The 19,748-nt window shown below is 44.5% G+C and overlaps 1 protein-coding gene across 1 annotated transcript; it reads left to right on the forward strand.

Annotated features, from left to right (window-relative positions):
• The first annotated feature begins 1,879 nt into the window (after positions 1-1,879).
• LOC106780928 (zinc finger protein 233) lies at positions 1,880-13,875 on the forward strand. The gene is given in 3 exon segments (XM_023651256.2): positions 1,880-1,952; positions 6,910-6,969; positions 11,267-13,875. A coding segment is annotated over 1 exon segment (1,251 nt). The 5' UTR covers positions 1,880-1,952; positions 6,910-6,969; positions 11,267-11,809; the 3' UTR covers positions 13,061-13,875.
• The last annotated feature ends 5,873 nt before the right edge of the window (positions 13,876-19,748 follow it).

A 19,748-nucleotide genomic window follows, 5' to 3' on the forward strand; every position in this document is an offset into this window, starting at 1 on the left:
AAGGAAATCCCACCTCCATTGCCACTGCACTTCTTTTCCTGGAAACCTCTGGATAGATAATTTACTTTTTCTAACTGCCTGAACACTCTGCACCCTCTCCCGTTCTCTCCCTCCCTTTCTCTCTTTCCTTTTTATTTATCTTTTCGTACGTAACAGAATTGAAATCAACCTATGGAATCTTCAAAGAAAGGTGTATATTGCCTTTTGCATAATTTAATTTTCTCCATGTGAATATTCAGTTGTTCCGATACCAGTTACTGAACATTTTCCTCATTCCCCACTACTTTGCAGTGCCACTTTTTAACAAAATCAGTATCTATATATGATTAGATGTATGTCTTGGCTCTCAAATCCCTTTGGTCTATTTTTTAATGCTTTTACTGATACCACACTCCTTTAGTTACCATAGCTTTGCAATGAGTCTTGATATTTGACAGAGGATGTCTTCTCATCCTGTTCTCTTTTAGGGTGTTTTGGTAGCTCCCAGTGAGGGTAAATGGAGGTACAAACAGAATAATTCATGAAGTATTCTTTCTACAAAAGTGAACCTGAATCAAATTGAACCTGTAATTCTAACCATTGGTGCACAGAACAGACAGAGAAATATTTGCGACGACATGAATGAAACCAGAGGACATTATGCTAAGTGAAATAAGCCAGACAGAGAAAGACAAATACTGAATGGTATCCCTTATATGTGGGATCTAAGGGGAAAAAAAGCTGAACTTATAGAAACAGAGAGTAGAATGGTGGTAGTTGCCTGGGCAGAGGGGTGGGGGAAATGGGAAAATGTTGGTTACACAAACTTTCAGTTATAAGATGAATAAGGTCTGAGGATCTGATGTATAACATGGTGACTACAGTTGATAATGCTGTAACTGTATAATTGAAATTTGCTAAGAGAGTAGATCTTAAAGGTTCTCAGCAGATCAAAAAAAAGCTAACTATGTGAAGTGATGGATCTATTAATTCGATTGTGGGAGTCCTCTCACAATGGATATCAACTCATCTTGTACACTTTAAATATATTACAATTTTATTTGTCAATTATACCTCAATAAAGCTTAAAAAAAAGAGTTGAATTTTTTACGGTCATCTGAGCAGAATCCCCTACTTCCACACCTACTTTTTGAATAATCATGGCTCATTGATTTCAACCACCTTGTAGAAAATAACACATTCTATCGTATTTATAATGTCAAGAGCAGAGTGGGTCTTGATGATAGGATGTTTCAAAGTGAAGTAAACAAAGAAACATCTTAAAGATATATTCGAGGCTTTTCTTTTTCAAATTACAGTATTTCCTTCACTTCTTTGCCAGTGCGTCTTTCATTTGCCAGAAAACCCCATATTTCAAAATGAGTAATTAAAACCAACAAAAGTGAGAAACTTATTTGTTTTGTGGCCTGATCAGAGGTTACTTTTCCTTCTTGTGAATCTTTAGCATCTTGGAATGAATCGCTCATGCGAGGTAAACATTGTCCGAGGTCCAGATGCATCCAGGGACAAGCAGCATAAAGAAGGCAATAGCATCAAACCAAGTTTGACATCCTCTCTTCGCCTTTCCTGTCCTAGACAGCCACATTGACTTCTCAGTCACATGTATTAGTATTGTAATTTTTTAAAATTAAGAAAAAAGTAAAGAAGGGGAAAAGCAAAGAAAAAGTCCAAGAGCTAATAGCGCATGAGAACTAAATGAATTGAACCATCTTATACGTAAAAAAAAAAAAAAAAAAAAGGTGGCAACTTAGTGTAAGGGCTCCTTTGCGGAGGATTCTGGGAAGTGTAGTCCAGGAGCGCCGGGTAGTCAGAGCCACTTCCGCTCTCGAAAGGAGGAACAGTAGCCCTCCTTCCTCTCGGGGGTTCTGGGAAATGTGGTCCAGGAGCCGTGCGTGGTCGGGGCACTTCCGGTACTAGAGGGCTAGGCAGAAGTCCTCGGTCCCTTGCGGGAGGTGAGTGACCGCCGAGTCGCTGCGGGTCTTACGAGCTCGCCTGGACCCGGCCCCCACAGGCGCCGCCCTCGCCCTCGGGACCTGGAAGCCGCGGGGCAGGGGCGCTGCTCGGCTCACCTGGGCGTCTAGGGCGGCTCGCGCGACGGGCGTCGGGGGCGGGCTCGAGGGTCTTCTGGGCGCTGGCTTTCCGTCGCCTCCCGCTCCTTCCCCTCGCTCTGCCGCCCGGCAGCGATATAGTCGCGTGGAGTTAGGAAGTTTCTCTGTTTCTCGTCTGCGCAGTGGAGTTGGTAGCGGCCCCTCCCTAGGAGACGCGTTGTGAGGTTCCCGTGAAGTAAATAGATGTAAACAGCTCGGACCCGATCCCGGCACGAGCTGAAGGGCGGTCGGTTGGTACCAGCCTGTGACTTCCCGAGAGCATCTGTGAGCCCACGGTGGCCTCTGAGCTCCGGCCGCTTCCCTCACCCCTGCGCCAGCGGGGCCGGTCGTGGATTCCCGATGACTCCCCATCTCCCCTGCGGGTCTTCCCCCAGCTGGTGCCGGGGGTGTCCGCTTCCGTTTATCCTGGACCAGAGACTCACGTGTGACATCTCTCAGCCTCCTTTCCTTCCGCCGCCCGGACTTCTCCGCGAGGCTGCAGAGAGGAGGAGGGAGGGACCCCTGGCTCCGGGTGACACTGTCCCGGCGTGAGAGAAATTAACACGTTACGTCATTTCCGCTCTCAGTTGGGCGGCAGACTTCCTTTGCTCCTTAGCAGATTTTTTCTGTTGGGCAAGTGTTCCGATGTTTACAGAATAAACGGGAGGCGGGATGAGACCGTGTTGATGAGGGAGCGATAATGATTTGTTAATATGTTCTGTAGATTTTATATGCCTTGATTAGCTTAATCCTCGTAACAACAAAGATACTGTTATTATCTGTATTGCAGTTGCGAACGTTGGTAAGTGAAGGACTTAAGTTATTTTCCCAAAGTCAGACAGCAGGCATAAGGTAGAACTGGGAACCTTTGTGCCAATGACTGAAGGAAGGAGGGTCATTTCGTGATAATTTGGGACCTTAGAGGACCTGAAGGCTGTGCTCGTTTAATTTCGTGTTATTTTTATATGACGTTATGTTCATATTCTGATCATAGAAGCAATTTGTGCTCATCATAGAGAATTTGAGAAATAGGTGAAGAAAGGCAAAAATGATCTATAATGCCAGGATGTAGAGATAAATGTAAGCATGTTAATGTATTTCTCTTTAGTTGTTTCTCTATTTTTGTATGCTTCTCAAAAATTGTATCATACTTGTGGTTTTTTGTTTGTTTGTTTGTTTTTAAGATTGGCACCTGGGCTAACATCTGTTGCCAATCTTTTTTCTTCTTCTTCTCCCCAAAGCCCCCCCCCCCCCGCCCCCCCAGTACATAGTTGTATATTCTAGTTGTGAGTGCCTCTGGTTGTGGCTTGTGGGACGCTGCCTCAGCGTGGCTTGATGAGCGGTGCCATGTCCGCGCCCAGGATCTGAACTGGCGAAACCCTGGGCCATCGAAGCAGAGCGCGGGAACTTAACACTTGGCCCCGGGGCCGACCCCTGTAGTATTTTTATATGTGGTAACTTGTGACTATGAACGTTTTCAAACACAAATGTAGAGAAAATAATGTAATGAATTCTCACATAGCCGTCAACCCTTGTCAACCTTCAACTGTTGTCACCTTTTTTAAAGATTTAATTTTTTTTCCTTTTTTCTTTCCAAAGACCCCTGGTACATAGTTGTATATTCTTAGTTGTGGGTCCTTCTAGTTGTGGCATATGGGATGCCACCTCAACATGGCCTGAGGAGCGGTGCCATGTCCACGCCCAGGATCCGAACCAGGGAAACCCTGGGCCGCCGAAGTGGAGCATGAGAACTTAACCACCCGGCCACGGGGGCAGCCCGTGTTGTCACCTTTTTGTCAATCTTGTTGTACAACCGCCCCCCCCCCCTTTTGGGTTTCAGTATTTTAATGCAAAATCCAGGCATTGAGTCAAGAGGATTTATACTAGATTGTTCTAAATATATGGAGGTTAGGGGAGCGAGGATATTCACAATTCCCGTGTTTTCACATGGCAGCTAGGAGAACGGCGGTTAGTGAGAGAGCTGGGGACCCTGAAAGAGGTGCAGTTAAGGAAAAGAAGGTGGTAAATTTTGTTTGCTCTTTCGGAATGTAATTTGCTGCGGGTTTCCAGTCGGTCTCTGCTCCCAGGCTGCCAATCACTGTGTTGTGGGGATTCTGTCATCTTCTCTCCAGTGTGCCCAGCACTGTGACAGGGTTTGCAGAGAGAAGTATTCAGTTAAGTGTTTGTGGCTGGTGCAGGTGTTCAACTGGCTGCTGGATACAATGGCCTGCAGCTCTGAGAGATTGCTTTCTTTCTTTCTTTCTTTTCTTTTTTTTTTTTGAGGAAGATTTGCCCTGAGGTAATGTGTGTTGCCAATCCTCCTCTATGTGTTAGTATGTGGGCTGCCAGCACAGCATGGCCGCTGACAGAGAGGTGTAGGTCTGCACCCGGGAACTGAACCTGGGCTGCCAAAGTGGAGTGCACTGAACTTAACCACTAGGCCACTGGGGCTGGCCCATGAATATCTCACTTTTAAGAATGACCTTGATGTTGCTTGAGCAAAGCAAATAAAATAAACCCAGAGGAAGAAATTGGAAGATACAGTTCATCCTCTCCTCCTCCCAGTGAGGAACAACAGCCTCAGAGTTTTATAGCTCACAGGAACCTCCGAGTCGATTAGCCCAGTACCTGCCCGACAGTGTGTGTCTGCAGTCATTCTCTGATTTCATGTGTTCTGAGTACTCACCGTATTCTGGGTGCTGGAGATAAAATGATATGCTCATCATCTCATAGGCAAACAGATGCTTAGCCCCCAGTTGTCCCCCAGCTGCCCCAGCTGATGGAAGGCTGCTCGGAGCAGGCATCCGAAGGGTGAGCAGCAAGCAGGTAGCCAGCAGAGCCGAGCGAGGCACCCCAGACCCCACTTGCTTTCTCCTGCTGAATCCTGTGAAATGTCAGGTCTCTTTGCAAAACCCCGCTGCTGAGCAGAGCAGGAGGGCACAGCACATATGAGGCCAGAGCAAGGGCACTGGATCTTATGAACTGATGTTGCTTCCCAGCTTTGAGAAGTGGATACGTGGCTCTCATCTGTATGAAGTTGCTCCTGCCTTAAGTAGGAGGACCCACAACCATGTGAAGCTGTCGTGGATTGAATTTCTGTACAGTCCCTGAAACCTGTTAACAACCCCGTGGGCTCTATATTGTTATCATTGCCATTTTATCGACGTGAAATAGGCAGAAAGAGCTAGTAAGTCAGAAGAATCAATAGTGGAATCCTGATGATCTGGCGCCAGTGTCTCCCAGCAAATCACTTTCCACCAAGTCTGTGCTTACTCCCTTCCTCTCATCCCTGAGGACGCCCCTCCCTTCTTTTCTTCGAGTTTGTGATTAGAGATGAGGAGACCAGACTAAGAGCTGAGGCTCTGGAGTCGGAGTCAGGTGCAGTCTCGCCTCTCACCAGCTCTGTGACCTTTGGTAACTTGACCTCGCCAACCCTCAGCTTCCTCATCCGTCGAATGGGAACAACAGTCATCCTATCGGCACTTACTGAGAGCTTACATGATGTGCCAGGCACTGAGCCAAGGCTTTTTTTTTTTCTGTTTTTAAAATTGAAATGTAATCCAGGTATGGTATAATACACTCTTTTAAAGTATATGATTCACTGGTTTTAGCATAATTCACAAGGTTGTACAGCCATCACCACTGTCTGATTCCAGAACATTTGCATCACCCCTCCCTGCCCAATCTTCCAGTCCCTGGCAACCGTGATTTACTTTCTGTCTGTGGATTTGCCTAGTTGGTTTTACTGGACTCGCTCACTTAATCCCCAAAGCAACGTGGTAAGTTAGGATCTGTCATTACTCCCACAGAATTGCTCATTTAAGTGAGACAGAGACTGTCAAACTTTTAAGATGCAAAAACCAGCAGTCATGTTTTTAGTTAGTTTTTTTCCTACAGTGAACGTGGGACTCTTCTGGCTGCGTGAAGAAAATTCACAAGTACTTATATGGTCACGCGCTGCATGACGATGTTTTGGTCAACAACAGACTGCATATTCCACAGGGGTCCCAGAAGGGTAGTAGCCCAGAGCCTAGGTGTGCAGTGGGCTATACCATCTAGGTTTGTGTAAGCACGTTCTGTGATGTTCGAACCACAACGACATCGCCTCACGACACATTTCTCAGAACGCATCTCTGTTGTTAAGTGACCCATCAATGTACCTTTTACAAAACCAGATACTAATTTCAATTAAATATCATTATAGAACAACAAGTTATTAAGCAATATAGCTGATCAGAATTTGGGGCTTTTCAGACACAAAGATGAGTTTCTTAAGACAGAGCATTCACTGGCTCTGAAATCTGAATGTTATAAAAGGCTCCTCCATCGGAAGTGATGGCAAGAGCCATTTGCAAAGGACAAGATTATGGTGCATGATCACCTGCTTTTCTGCAGTTGCATGAGGTCAATTCTGTGTTTCCGTCTGCTCGTACTTTTGACCCTCACAGCAGTCCTGTAAGGGAAGCACTATTCTCATTTTGTGGGCGATAGATTTGAGGCACAGGGAGGTTAGTTAAATGAAATGGAGTGAGTAGCAGTACCAAGATTTGACCCCAGACTTCTTGGCCCCAGAATTCACTCTCTTAGCCAGTACATTTTACTGCCTTTCATTTCCATGATACCCAGAACGAGAGGATAACCCTGGAAGCTGCAAGGGACTCTGTGTTAGCTCTGCTGCTTACAGTTGGGCAGGTTGTTCACTGCACAAGGGTCCCTTGCTGAGGGGCTAGCGATATGTGCCAAGGAGGGTCACTTTTAAAATTCACACAGAGCAGCCACAGGAGCCAGGGCTGTGTCTCATGGCTTCTTTCTCCTTTGCCAGCCCTGCCTTCCCAGGACTGCCCTTCCCCAGAAGGAGCAGGAGAAAATGACCAAGCTTCAGGTGAGTTGTTTCGATTTTTATCTCTTAAAATTACATCTCTTTTCTCAAAGATTAGACACGTCTTTTTTCTCTTCCAGGGGAGGGATAAAGGAGGAAAACGTGTTCATTATGCACCAGTTACTTGCTTTTTTATTGATTTGAGTTTTTGTTTTTGTCTTTAGTTTTTGTTTGTTTTACTTTATCATCATTTTTGTTTCACAAATAGTGCAGAAAATCATAGCTATCAAAAAATTAAAAACTCCACATTACTGCACTGCATATCCATCAGCCATCGTCCCCATGCTGTATTTTACATGATTACAATCACAGTATATCTACAGTTTTCCATTGTATTTTTTCATGTAATGTTATCACTTGAGTTTCTTATGGTTCAGCGTTCTTTTATGTACTTGTCCCAGAAGGGTTTCCATTTTTTGTCTAAACTCAGAAACTATAAGCAAATGCACGTGCTGCTGTGCCTCTGAATAAATTTTGCTTTGATCTGTAGTTCTTTTCATGTGGGGCTTTTAAAAATGAAATATGATTTACTTACAAAAATTGGATCTTAAGCATCTGGTCAGTGGCCGTCGTAGCCCTCATTTTACAAGTGGTCTAATTGCATCAGTCACCACCTAAGACAAGATACAGAACATTTCTATCACCCTGCAAAGTTCTCTCAGGTCTCTCTCGTCAGTTCCCAGCCCCCTTGAGGCATCCACTGCTCTGATCTATTATCATATGATTAGATTTGCTTGTTTTCAAATTTAACGTAACTAACGGAATCATAGTCTGACTTTTGTGTCTGGCTTCTTTGACTCAGACAAATGTTTTTCAGATCCATCTGTGTTGCTGTACGGATCAGTAATTCATTCCTTTTTATTCCTTTTTATGAGTATATCACAGTTTGTTTATCCTTTATTCTTATTTATTTATTTTAGATTGGCCCTGAGCTAACATCTGTTGCCAATCTCCCTTTTTTTTCTTTTTTCTTCTCCCCAAAGCCCCCCAGGACATAGCTGTATACTCTAGCTGTAGGTCCTTCTGGTTGTGTGTGTGAGACGCCTCCTCAGGGTGGCTTGATGAGCAGTGCTAGGTCTGCGCCCAGGATCTGAATTGGTAAACTTTGGGCGACTGAAGCAGACTGCGTGAACCCAACCGCTACACCACCGGGCCGGCCCTCTTACACATATTTTATTAAATTTATCCCTAAGTGCTTGATGTTTTTGGGGTGCTTTTCTGAATGGCATTGTTTTGGAAATTCAATTTCTGTTTGTTTCTTGCTACAATATAGAAGTATAATTAATTATGTATTTTGAGTTTGCTAAATTTGTCTATTAGTTCTAGTAACATTTTTCTCCCTCTCAGGATTTTCTACATAGATGACCATCCGTAAATAAAGAGTTATACTTCTTCCATTCCCAGCCCTGTTCTGTTGACTTCTTTTCCTTCCCTTATTGCACTGGCTAGGACTGCTAGAACAATTTTGAACATAAGTACTGACCGTATCCATCCTTGCCTTGTGCCTAATTGTAGGGAGAGAGCCTTCAGTCTGTCATGCTGACTCGGTGGGCTTTTTGTAGATGTCCTCCGTTGGAGCTGAGGAAGTTCCTTCTAGTCCTACTTTATTCAGAGTTTTTATCATGAATGAAAGTTGAATTTTGTCAAATGCTTTTTCTGTTTATGCTCAGATGCTTATTTGTTCCTTTGGTTCCTTTGATTCTTCTGAGCCCTGGTTTTTGTTTTGTTTTTTTTTTGAGAAAGATTAGCCCTGAGTCACTATCTGCCACCAATCCTCCTCTTTTTTGCTGAGGAAGACTGGCCCTGAGCCAACAGCCGTGTCCATTTTCCTCTACTTTATACGTGGGATGCCTGCCACAGCATGGCTTGACAAGCGGTGTGTAGGTCCACGCCTAGGATCCAAATGTGAACCCTGGGCTGCTGAAGTGGAACGTGTGAACTTAACCACTATGCCACCAGGCTGGCCCTAATTGAGCTTTGTTTTTAACTGTGTTAGGGTGGGTCTAGAGTAACCTTTATTCTAGAGCAGTGGCTCTCAATTGGGAGCACTTTTGCCCAACCATGGGACATTGGGCAATGTCTGTAGATGTTTTAGATCATCATGACTAGAGGGGTGGATACCAATGACAACTACAGGGCAGAGGCCAGGGATGCAGCTAAACATCCTACAACGTGCAGGATAGCCCTGCACATCAGTGAATTGCCTGCTGTGAAATGTCAGCAGCACCGCTCTACAGTAGCCCTTCTACTAATGCACGGCCCTTCAGCTGCTGCAGAACGCCCCTAGTGATCGGTGAGGGCTTTCCACTTTGGTTGTTTGGAATTCAAACTCCTTAGCTCCTGCTCTGCTCCAGGAACCATGCAGCCCATAGCTCCCCAGCCGCTCTTTGCCTGGCCCGAGCAGTTTCATCCTGTACGTGCAGGGGCTAGTGTTCAGCAGCAGAGGCAAAAGGGTGCCTGGGCAGATTCCCGTGCTCTTCCTCTGCAGGGATCCCTTCCTTCTGGAACTCTGCCCTGTGGTTTCCAGCTACCTCAGTCTCCCATTCTCTGATTTCTGGCTCCTCAACTCAGCGAGGCTCTGCTTGGGGTCCCCCTTCCTGCACCTGCAGATCAGAAATTATCTACGGGCAGAAATCTAGGGTGATCACAGGGCTCATCTCATTTGTTTCCTTCATTTCTGGGGTCAAAGTATTATGATTTCAATGGCTGAAAACAGTTGTTACATATATTTTGTCCCTATTTTCCTACTTATTCATGGTAGGAAGGCTTGTTTAGTACCTGTTACTCTGTTACAGCCAGAAACTTTGTCACCTGCCTTTTTTTTTTTTTTTTTTTGCTGAGGAGGATTCTCCCCGAGCTAACATCTCTGCCAACCTTCCTCTGTTTTTTTGTATGTGGGACACTGCCGCAGCATGGCTGGTGAATGGAGTAGGTCCACACCTAGGATCCCCCTGTATTAGCTATCTATTGCTGTGTAACAAATTACTCTTAAACTTAGCGGCTTAAAACAACAAACATTTATTTACAGTTTCCGTGAGGAATCTAGCGGCAGCTTAGCTCGGTGGTTCTGGGTTAGGGTCTCATAAAGTTGCTGTGAGGCCACCAGAGCGGCAGGCCTGTGTGGGCTGGATGGGACTGAAGGACCTGCTCCCAAGATGGACTCAACTCACTCCCATGGCTGTTGGCGGGAGGCCTCTCCCTAGAGCTGCCTGAGGGTCCTCCAAACATGGCAACTGGCTTACCCCGGCCGGTGACACCCAAGAGAGTGGAAGGCAGAAACCACAGTGTCTTTTATGACCTAACCTTGGAAGTGATGTGTTATCACTTCGGCCATATTTCACAGGCCAATCCTGCTACATCGTGGGAGGGGACTTTAGTAAGGTATGGATACCAGGAGGTAGGGCTCATTGGGGACCATCTTGTGTGCTGGCTACCAGAGCACCTTTTGGTAGATACATACCTACAAAACCTAGCAGATAATATTAGCCATTCAGGTTCATCTGAAAATTCAGCCAAATTAAGTGGCAACAATTATCATAGGATTTTTACTCCCATAGGATGTGTCAGTTATGAAAGTAAGTTTTCTCGGGTTTTTTTTTCCAGTTATAATGTTCGTGTTGAATATTATATACTAGGACTTCATTGAAATAAAGGAGAATTTTCTCAAATCTAGCCTGTTTATTAATATGTGTTTACTGGCTGAATTAAAGGAAATAATCTCATGAGTTCATTAAAAGGACAGAGGAGGTATTTCCCTTTGCAGATATATTCTTTTCCTTTTGCTGAGAATGTCCCCTGCTCTCTAGCCTCGAATTTCTAATTTTGACCTCATACATAAGTCGTGGTATAGTTCTAAATGAGTCTCATTAACACTTAGTGGATAGGAGCCTACTTTTCACCTCTGTTTCCATTAGCATCAAAACAACCAATGGTGGGCCAGCCCCAGGGCCGAGTGGTTAAGTTCATGTGCTCTGCTTTGGCGACCCAGGGTTTTGCCAGTTTGGATCCTGGGCACGGACATGGCACCGCTCGTCAAGCCATGCTGAGGCAGCATGCCACATGCCACAACTAGAAGGACTCACAACTAAAAATACACAACTATGTACTGGGGGGCTTTGGGGAGAAAAAGGAAAAATAAAATCTTAAGAAAAAAAAAAACCAATGGTGAAGTCAAGCTTAATCCTCCCCTGGCTGAATAAGTCTCCCACTGTGGTGGACCTGTGAGGTATTTTTCTCTCTGAACAAGCATTCACATGAAAATGTCCTTATTTTCATCTCTGAATTCTCTTTATCCTTCCAGGACACAAGAATCAGAATGAGATAGAGACGCTTCAAGAAGTGGGATTAAGATACCTTTACCATGAAGAACTTATGTGCTGGCAGATATGGGAGCAATTTACATGTCAGGTAACCAGAAATCAAGACTCAATAATAAATCTGCAAGGCAAGAAGTCCAAGTTACCAAAACAGGGTGATTCCCCCTGTCAGGTGTGGGCAGGAGACTCTGCTCAGGTTTCTGAAGATGAGAACCATGGAATAAAGCTTCAGGGGGAGAGTTCCAGTAGTGTCAAAAACCAAGAGTTGCCGATTAAGACCACCTGGGATTTCTGGAAGAAAAGGTATCTGAGAGAGCCACAGAATAATCAGCATAGGTGTCAGCAAATTGATGTGAAAAATAAACTGTGTAAGTGTGAGTGTTGTGTTGTGAGAAGGATCTCTCATCACCTTGATTGTCAGGAAGTACTCAAAGGAGAGAAGGCCTCCAGCCACAATAACTGCAGAAAAGACTTCACGAAGAAATTGTCCCAGCAGAGTATAATCCACACAGGAGAGCAAACCTCTGATGAGAATGGAAGAGGCTTCGGCCCTGGCTCTAATCTTGAACTTCATTGAGCAGTCGCACATAGGAGAGAAACTCTATGTGTGTAGCGAGTGTGGGAAGGGCGTCAGTTATAGCTCAGTGCCTTGTGTTCATTGGAGTGTTCGCGCAGGAGAGAAACCTGGTGTGTGTCAAGTGTGTGCTGAGAATTTCAATCAGAACCCCTCTCTTCCCGCTCATGAGCCCATTCCCCCAGGAGAGGATGTGTATGAGTGTGACAGGTGTAGAAAAGGCTCCAGTCCTAGCTTAGATCTTAGCGTTCACTGCATAGACAACACTGGAGAGAAATCTGGGAAACGTGAGATGTGCAATAAAGGCTTCAGTCAGACATCACAACTTCATGCCCATCCCAGCACCCACTGTAGAGACAAAACCTACAAATGGGAGGCATGTGACAGGATATTTCATCAGAATTCTGGTCCTCATCAGAGAGTCCACACTGGAGAGAAACCCTATAAATGTGAGGTGTGTGGGAAGGACTTCAGTAAGGCCTCAAATCTTCAAGCCCATCAGAGAATCCACACTGGAGAGAAACCCTACAAATGTGATGTGTGTGCCAAGAGCTTCAGCCGTAATTCCCACCTTCAAGCCCACCAGCGAGTCCACACAGGAGAGAAGCCCTACAAGTGCGACACCTGTGGGAAGGACTTCAGTCAGATTTCTCATCTTCAGGCCCACCAGTGAGTCCACACAGGAGAGAAGCCCTACAAATGTGAGACGTGTGGGAAGGGCTTCAGCTAGAGTTCACACCTTCAGGACCATCAGCGAGTCCACACTGGAGAGAAACCCTACAAATGTGACGTGTGTGAGAAGGGCTTCAGTTGGAGCTCACACCTTCAAGCCCATCAGAGGGTCCACACAGGAGAGAAACCCTACAGATGTGAAGAGTGTGGGAAAGGCTTCCTCTGGAACTCCTATCTGCACGTTCACCAGAGGATCCACACGGGAGAGAAACCCTATAGATGTGGCATGTGTGGGAAGAGCTTCAGTCAGACCTCACATCTTCAAGCCCATCGGAGAGTCCACACTGGAGAGAAGCCCTACAAATGTTTTGACTGTGGCAAGGGCTTTAGTAAGAGTTCGTGTCTTCACGTTCATCAGAGAGCCCATAATGGTGTCAAGTGCAATACACGTGATGAGTGTGATAAAGGTGTTCTTCAAAACTTAGATTTCTCATTTTCATCAGAAGATCCACACAGCAGAGAGTATTTATAAAATGTTGTGTTTTAAGAATTCAGTACTGAATTCTTAAAGTTTTTTACAGTCATCCGAATTCCATTGGAGGAAACCTGTTTGCTGTATGAATACAGCTGTTGTTTCCGACAGAGCTCAGAATGTCACAATTCTTAAGAGAATGCACAAGAGACAAACCTTGTTAATAACGTACAATAAGTTTGCCGGAACCTTCACGTTCAATAGAATCTGCACAGGAGAGACGCCTCAAAAATTATAAGGAAGGGTCCAGCGCAGTGGTGCAGAGGTTAGGTTCACATGTTCCACTTCAGCAGCCCAGGGTTCACTGGTTCCAACCCCAGGCACAGACCTAAACACCACTTATCGAGCCATGCTGTGGGAGGCATCCCACATATAAAGTAGAGGAAGATGGGCACAGATGTTAGCTCAGGGCCCGTCTTCCTCAGCAAAAAGAGGAGGATTGGAAGCAGATGTTAGCTCAGGGCTAATCTTCCTCAAAAAAAAAAAAAGTGATAAAGAAGAGCAGCGCACTAGCAGGTGTAATGATGGACATGACAAAGTCCATATCCACTAGAATGTGAGCTCCATGGGGCAGGAAGTCTGTTTACTGCTGTATGACCATGACCTTGAACCAGTGCCTGACAAATAGTACGTGCCCTGGGCTTGTCTAACTTGCTGGAAAAGAAAACCTATTCTAAATAGGACAAGTATTTGAAGTTTTTAGTGAGCTCAACCTCAGTTAGTCATAATAAGTTGTACTAGGAAAAGGACTCTTGTAGAAGCCTCAAAAATTAATCCAAGGAAATGATCATTTAATAAAAATACATAAAATCATGCATCTGCAGTTTGAGTGTAAGACTTTTGCAGCTGGCTTCTGTCCTCTGTTCAGCTTCTCTTTTCAAGCAGCGAAGGGCTAAAGTTTTTATCTTATTGCAGACTTTTTCTGTGCAGCATACCACCAATAAGGTAAGTTTCACTATCTTTCTTTTTTGAGCCTTTTGTGACAGGAACAGACTGAATGTAAAAAGAGAAACTTGTCTTTAATTCCATAAAGCTTCATGAGAAAAGAGTGTACAAAAAAGAGGGAACAGGGCCCACCCTGGTGGCCCAGTGGTTAAGTTCGGCGTGTTCTCTTTGGCAGCCCAGGTTCAGTTCCTGGGTGTGGACCTACACCATCCGTCTGTCAGTGGCCATGCTGTGGCAGTGACTCACATAGAAAACGAGGAAGATTGGCAGTAGATGTTAGCTCAGGGGGAATCTTCCTCAGCAAAAAAAAAAGAAAGGAAAAAAGAGGGAACGTATTATAGTGTGCATTTTGGATGTTGAGCTAAGGGATTAAGGCACTGAGTGAGCGTCTTGGACACTGCCCCATGCTTCTCAGATGCCTCAGTGGTTTTCAGGTGTGCTTGGTTGATCAGTTTACTCAGGTGTATGTTGACTGGAGGCAGGGGACAGTTTCCCACCATTTTTTCCCCTAAACTTTACCTTCCAGGACGCTGGATACTTAAGTTCCCTGTCATCTCAGGTTTCACGTTACCCTCAGAAATCCAGGGCCAACACTGCTCTGCTTTGTCATTACCAGACACTAGGGTGGGGACCACAGCTCATGGTTGCTCATGTCAGCTAGGACGTCTTCAATCGTAAGAAATAGAAAACCCAACTCAAACCAGCTGACACAAAAATGAGGATTACTACTCGTAAATCCTTGTCAGATAATCCCAACATCTAAGTTGTCTCGGTATTTATGTCTGTTGATTGTATTGTCTCCTTCAAGTGGTGATTGTTCTGGTTCTGGGTATCATGCGTGATTTTTTTGTTTTATTGTATCCTGGATATTTTGGGTATTATGGTGCAAGATTTTGGATTCCATTTAATCTTTTTTAGCAAGCAGTCACCCTGTTTAGGTGTGGTAATAGGTCCAAGTTGGGGTGGAAGTTCAACTCTCCTCTGGGCCCTCTTGACACTGTGCGTGTGTGGATGGGGGTGGTGTGGGTGCGGGTAGGGGGCAGAGAGCCAGTTGGCACCACTTCCTTGCTCCTGAGTGGGGGTGAAAATTCAGCTGTCCCTGTCCAGCCTACTGACATAGCCCTAGTGGGGTGAATTGGAGCCCTGACTCAGACCGCCTCATTCCTGTGGGTGGTGGGAGTGAGGTGGGGGAGGTGGAAATTCCACTCTCCACTCAGCCCACTGACCATCCTGGCTGGGGAGGGTCAGGCAGACCTGGTACTATGCATCCTTTTCTGTCATTTTTGCCTTCTCCCTTTCTGAAAGGAGGACAGTTCAACAAATTCCAGGGAAGTCAGGTTTCCTTTCTTTGTTCAATACCTTGTTCATCCTCAGAGAATGGCTAGGTCTCTCTTAGGGACAGAGCTTAGCGTCCATTGAGGGGCACTGCAGGGGCACCATCCTTCGTGTGTTTCAGCCTCAGTGAGGAAAGTGATAGTATTCCCATTGTAATGTTAGGAAATAGGATCAGGGAGGTTAAAACCATCGCCCTAGTTTGCACAAGTAGCAGGATTTAAACAGTTCTCAAAATTCAAGATTTTAATTTTTCTTTTTTCAATGAGGAAGATTGGCCCTGAGCTAACATCTGTGCCAGTCTTCCTCTATTTTGTACATGGGACACCGCCACAGCATGGCTTGACAAACGCCGCGTAGGTCCATGCCCAGGATCTGAACCTGTGAACCCCGGGCCCCTAAAGAGGAGTGTGCAAACTTAACCACTACGCCACTGTGCTGGCCCCAGATTTTAATTATTAATTATGAAAAATTTCAAAAATACTCAAAAGGAGAAAATATAATGGACTCCTATATATTCATCACCCAAATTCAACAATGATCAAGATTTTACCACATTTGCTTAATCTATCCCTTTTTCCTTTTTTCTTATACGCCAAAGTAATTTAAAGCTAATCCCTGATATATCATTTCACACCTACCTACTTCAGCGTAGTTTTTGCAAAACTGCAAAGCCATTCTCATACCTGACATAATTAATAATCAAATTTCTGTGATTACTTCAAATTTTCACTTTACAGTTTAGTCTGTAGTTTTATTTCCCTCTTTCTCTCCCTCCCTCCCTCCCTCTTCTCTCTCTCCCCCTCCCCCTCTCTCTCTCTTTCCCCACTTTCCTTCCCCTCCTTTCTTTTTTCTTCTTTTTTTTTGTATTACCTTTCTCTAGTTAGGGTACCAGGATGATAATTGGCCTCTTCCATTTTCTCAAAGAGGTTGTGTATAATTGGTGCTGCTGCTGCTTCAAATATTTGGGAGAATTCTCCAGTGAAACCATCTGGGCTTAGAGATTTCTTTTTTTGGAAACTTTTAAGTTATGGATTACATTTCTTTAATGGTTATAGGGCTATTCTGATTATTTCACATTGGGTGAATCTGGGTAGTTTGTTTTGAAGAATTGGTCCATTTCATTTAAGTTGTTGAATTTACATGAGTAGAGTTTTTCACAGAATTCTTTTATTGGCTGTAGGATCTGTAGTTATATCCCTCACTTTATTCTTGATGTTGGTTGTGTGCTGTCTTATCTCTGTCAGTCTTGCTAAAAGCTTATCAATTTTACCAATCTTTTCAAAGAACCAGCTTTAGTTTCATTGCTTTTTCTTTACTTTTCTGTTTTCAATTACATTTATTTCTGCTCTTTATTACTTCCTTTCTTGTGCTTGCTTTTGATTTATCTTGCTTTTCTTTTTCCAGTTCCTTGAGTAGGAGCTTTGATTATTGTTTTGAGACCTCTCCTCTTTCTAATGTAAGCATTTAGTGGCATAAATTTCCCCTCTCAGCCCCATGGATTTTAATATGTTATGTTTTTATTTTCATTCCATTTCCAAATATTTGGAGATTTTCTTGTTTTAAAATTTGTTTTGTTTTTTAGTTTAATTTCTAGTTTGATTCCATCACGGTCAGAGAACATACTTCTTATGATTTTGATCAGCTCATATATTCCCAGACATCAATTTATTCCCTCAGGGAGAAAACAATATAAATATTACGCATGTGGTAAGGGCTGTAGAGGGAACTCATGTCTTACAGCCACCATTGAATTCACACTGGAAGAACAGTGTGACAAGTATAATTGCATGCTAAGGGATTTGGGTTTAGGTCACCTATTTGTGTTCATCAGGGAGGAGAGGAAAGAAGTGCTAAGCAAATGACGAGTATGGAGAGGGATTTGATCAGAGCTCCCATCTTGTCCCCTGGAAGATGCATGTTGGAGAGAAATCCTAAAAGGCAGTGAGAGTGGAGAGTGTTTTGGTTGAAGTGATATTCTTCAAGTCCACTCAGTTTGCACTGAGGCGAGAGGACTTCCTGTGAATAAGGGTGGGAAGAGCAGCAGAGAGAGCACATACCTTCACATTCACGAGAGTCCACAAGGAAAAGAAGCCCTACGAATGCTCCATACTTAGAAAGGATTTGACGTACGGCTGAGTTCTCCACACTCATCGGAGAGTTCTCTCAGGAAATCCATCCCACAGATATGAATGTGGTAAGAATGAAAAAGACCATGAACGTGATGAGTGCAGTAAGGGCTTCACTTGGAATTCAGATCTTCATGTTCATCTTAGAATCCACGTGGGAGACAAGGCTCCATAAATGTAAAAAATACAGTAGGGACTTCAATTGAAACTGCCATCTTTTGGCTCATCAGCGATGAATGAAGAAGAGAAAACCATATACATATGAAGAATTTACTGTTTTCAATAATAGTGCACACCTTCTCCCTCATCAAAGTCTGCACAAGAGAACAGAATTCTTGACCCTTCAGGGCTCAGTGCAGAATCAGATGCCACTGTCTATAATCCAGGCATGAATGCTTTCAGAAGAGTCAGAGACACACACAACTGTTGGAAAGGCTAAGGGAATGATGACCAGGGAAGCAACACCAGCCTGCAGCATCAAAGTGGACTCTCAGGAGCTTTCTTAGATGCTCCTGCCAATCTTGAGAATCTGTCCACAGCAGCCAAGGGGGTGATCCTCCAGGGCTTTCTCTGAAGCTGCTGAAGACGGGGAAGGCCCCACATACTATCTCAGTCGTGGACACCAATGTGGGTGATTACCAAGAAGCTCTCCTGGAAGCTGCCTCAAAGTTCTTGCCCGCCCCTGCCTCTGCCTGCAGCTGCCTGCAGAGAATAATGCCCTCTCTTCTCGGGCTTTCTGAATCCCATGTGAGCACCTTCTCAGTGGCTAACTGTACCCAAGAAGCATCTGGGGAAGGGGATTCTGAGATACGCTGTTCTTGTCTTCTCTTCCAGTGTAGGAGACCTTAGAAGAGCCAGTCATGAAGAAGTGATGAAGCCAAGTCAACCACACACAGTCTAGCATAGTGCTGTAAGGGCTTCATTTGCACCTCAAGTCTTAGTAAACACCAGAGTCCACGCTCATTTGTGTTCAGTCCACATATGTGATGCTGAAAGAAGGGCTACAGTTAGCGCTCGCCTCTGTGAGGACCAATTTTGCTCATGCAGTTGAGAGACCCTATCGGTGTCATGACTGGCGAGGATGCCAAGGGAACCTCTGGTCTTCCCAATCGTTAGACATCGATGCAGAGCAGAAACTGTGAATGTGATCATTGTAACCATGGCTATCATCAGAGACTGCAATCCTACTGTCTACACAGGAAGAAAATTGTAATTCGGATGAGTCTGCAGATTTATTAAAAAGACCGTGTTAGAAAAATAACCTGAATGTGGTCAGGTCAGACAAGTTATCAGAGAGTGTATTCAGAGTATAAATGAGAGTGTGGTGAGAACTTCAGTCAGCGCTCAGGCCCTTAGATTCATTAGTCTCCACCACATGAGAGAAGGTCGACTAAAGTGATATCTTAAGAGTGTAATGGGAACCCTGCTATCTGGTCACCGTGCGTGTCTTTCTGGACACACAGGAAAGCTATGTTCACATCCTCCTACACAGCTGGGTTGTAGCCAAGTGACTGAGTTCTGGCCAATGGACTGAGGACACAAGGTATATGTACCACTTCCTGGCCTTGCCCATGAAGCTATTCCACGTGGTTCTCCCCTTCCTCTTCCACCGGGACCTCTAACCGTGAGTCATGGATGCCGCTTGTTCCATATTGTGTCGCTCTAAGGGGACGGACTGCCTGACCCCTGCTGGGCATCCCTTGAGTGAGGAACTTTTGATGCGCTAAGCCCCTGAGATTTCAGGGGATCTCTGAAGTGTACGTCTGTCCTGAATAATACAAAAGGTCTCAGTAGCAGCCGATTTCATAATTACCCACGAAGGTCACCCTGTAATTCCCTCTCTCCCTCCCCCCCTTAAAATTTTGAAATAATTATTTTCGAACACATGAAATTTACAGGCACAGTAACAAAGGACTTTCCTGAACTTTTGTAAAAATAAGATCTCATGATGCCCCATCCCCCCTGCATGCTCTAGTGTATGTTATACACAAATATGGATATTTCTCTACACAACCATTTTATAACAATCAAAGTCAGGAAGTTAACAGTCGGGCATTACTACCATCTAACCCCCGTATTCCATTCACGTTTCACCAATTGTCCCGTTAATATCCTTTATAGGAAAATTATCCAATCCAGGATCACACAATGCATTTTGTTGTCCTGTCTCCTTAGGCTCCATCACTATTGAACAGTTCTTCAGACTTTCATGACCTTGTCACTTTTGAAGATTACATGCTAGGTATTTTTTTATTGCGTAGGACATCCCTTTATTTGGACTT

The sequence above is a fragment of the Equus caballus genome, chromosome 10 (assembly GCF_041296265.1).
Source record: "Equus caballus isolate H_3958 breed thoroughbred chromosome 10, TB-T2T, whole genome shotgun sequence".
NCBI lineage: Eukaryota > Metazoa > Chordata > Mammalia > Perissodactyla > Equidae > Equus > Equus caballus.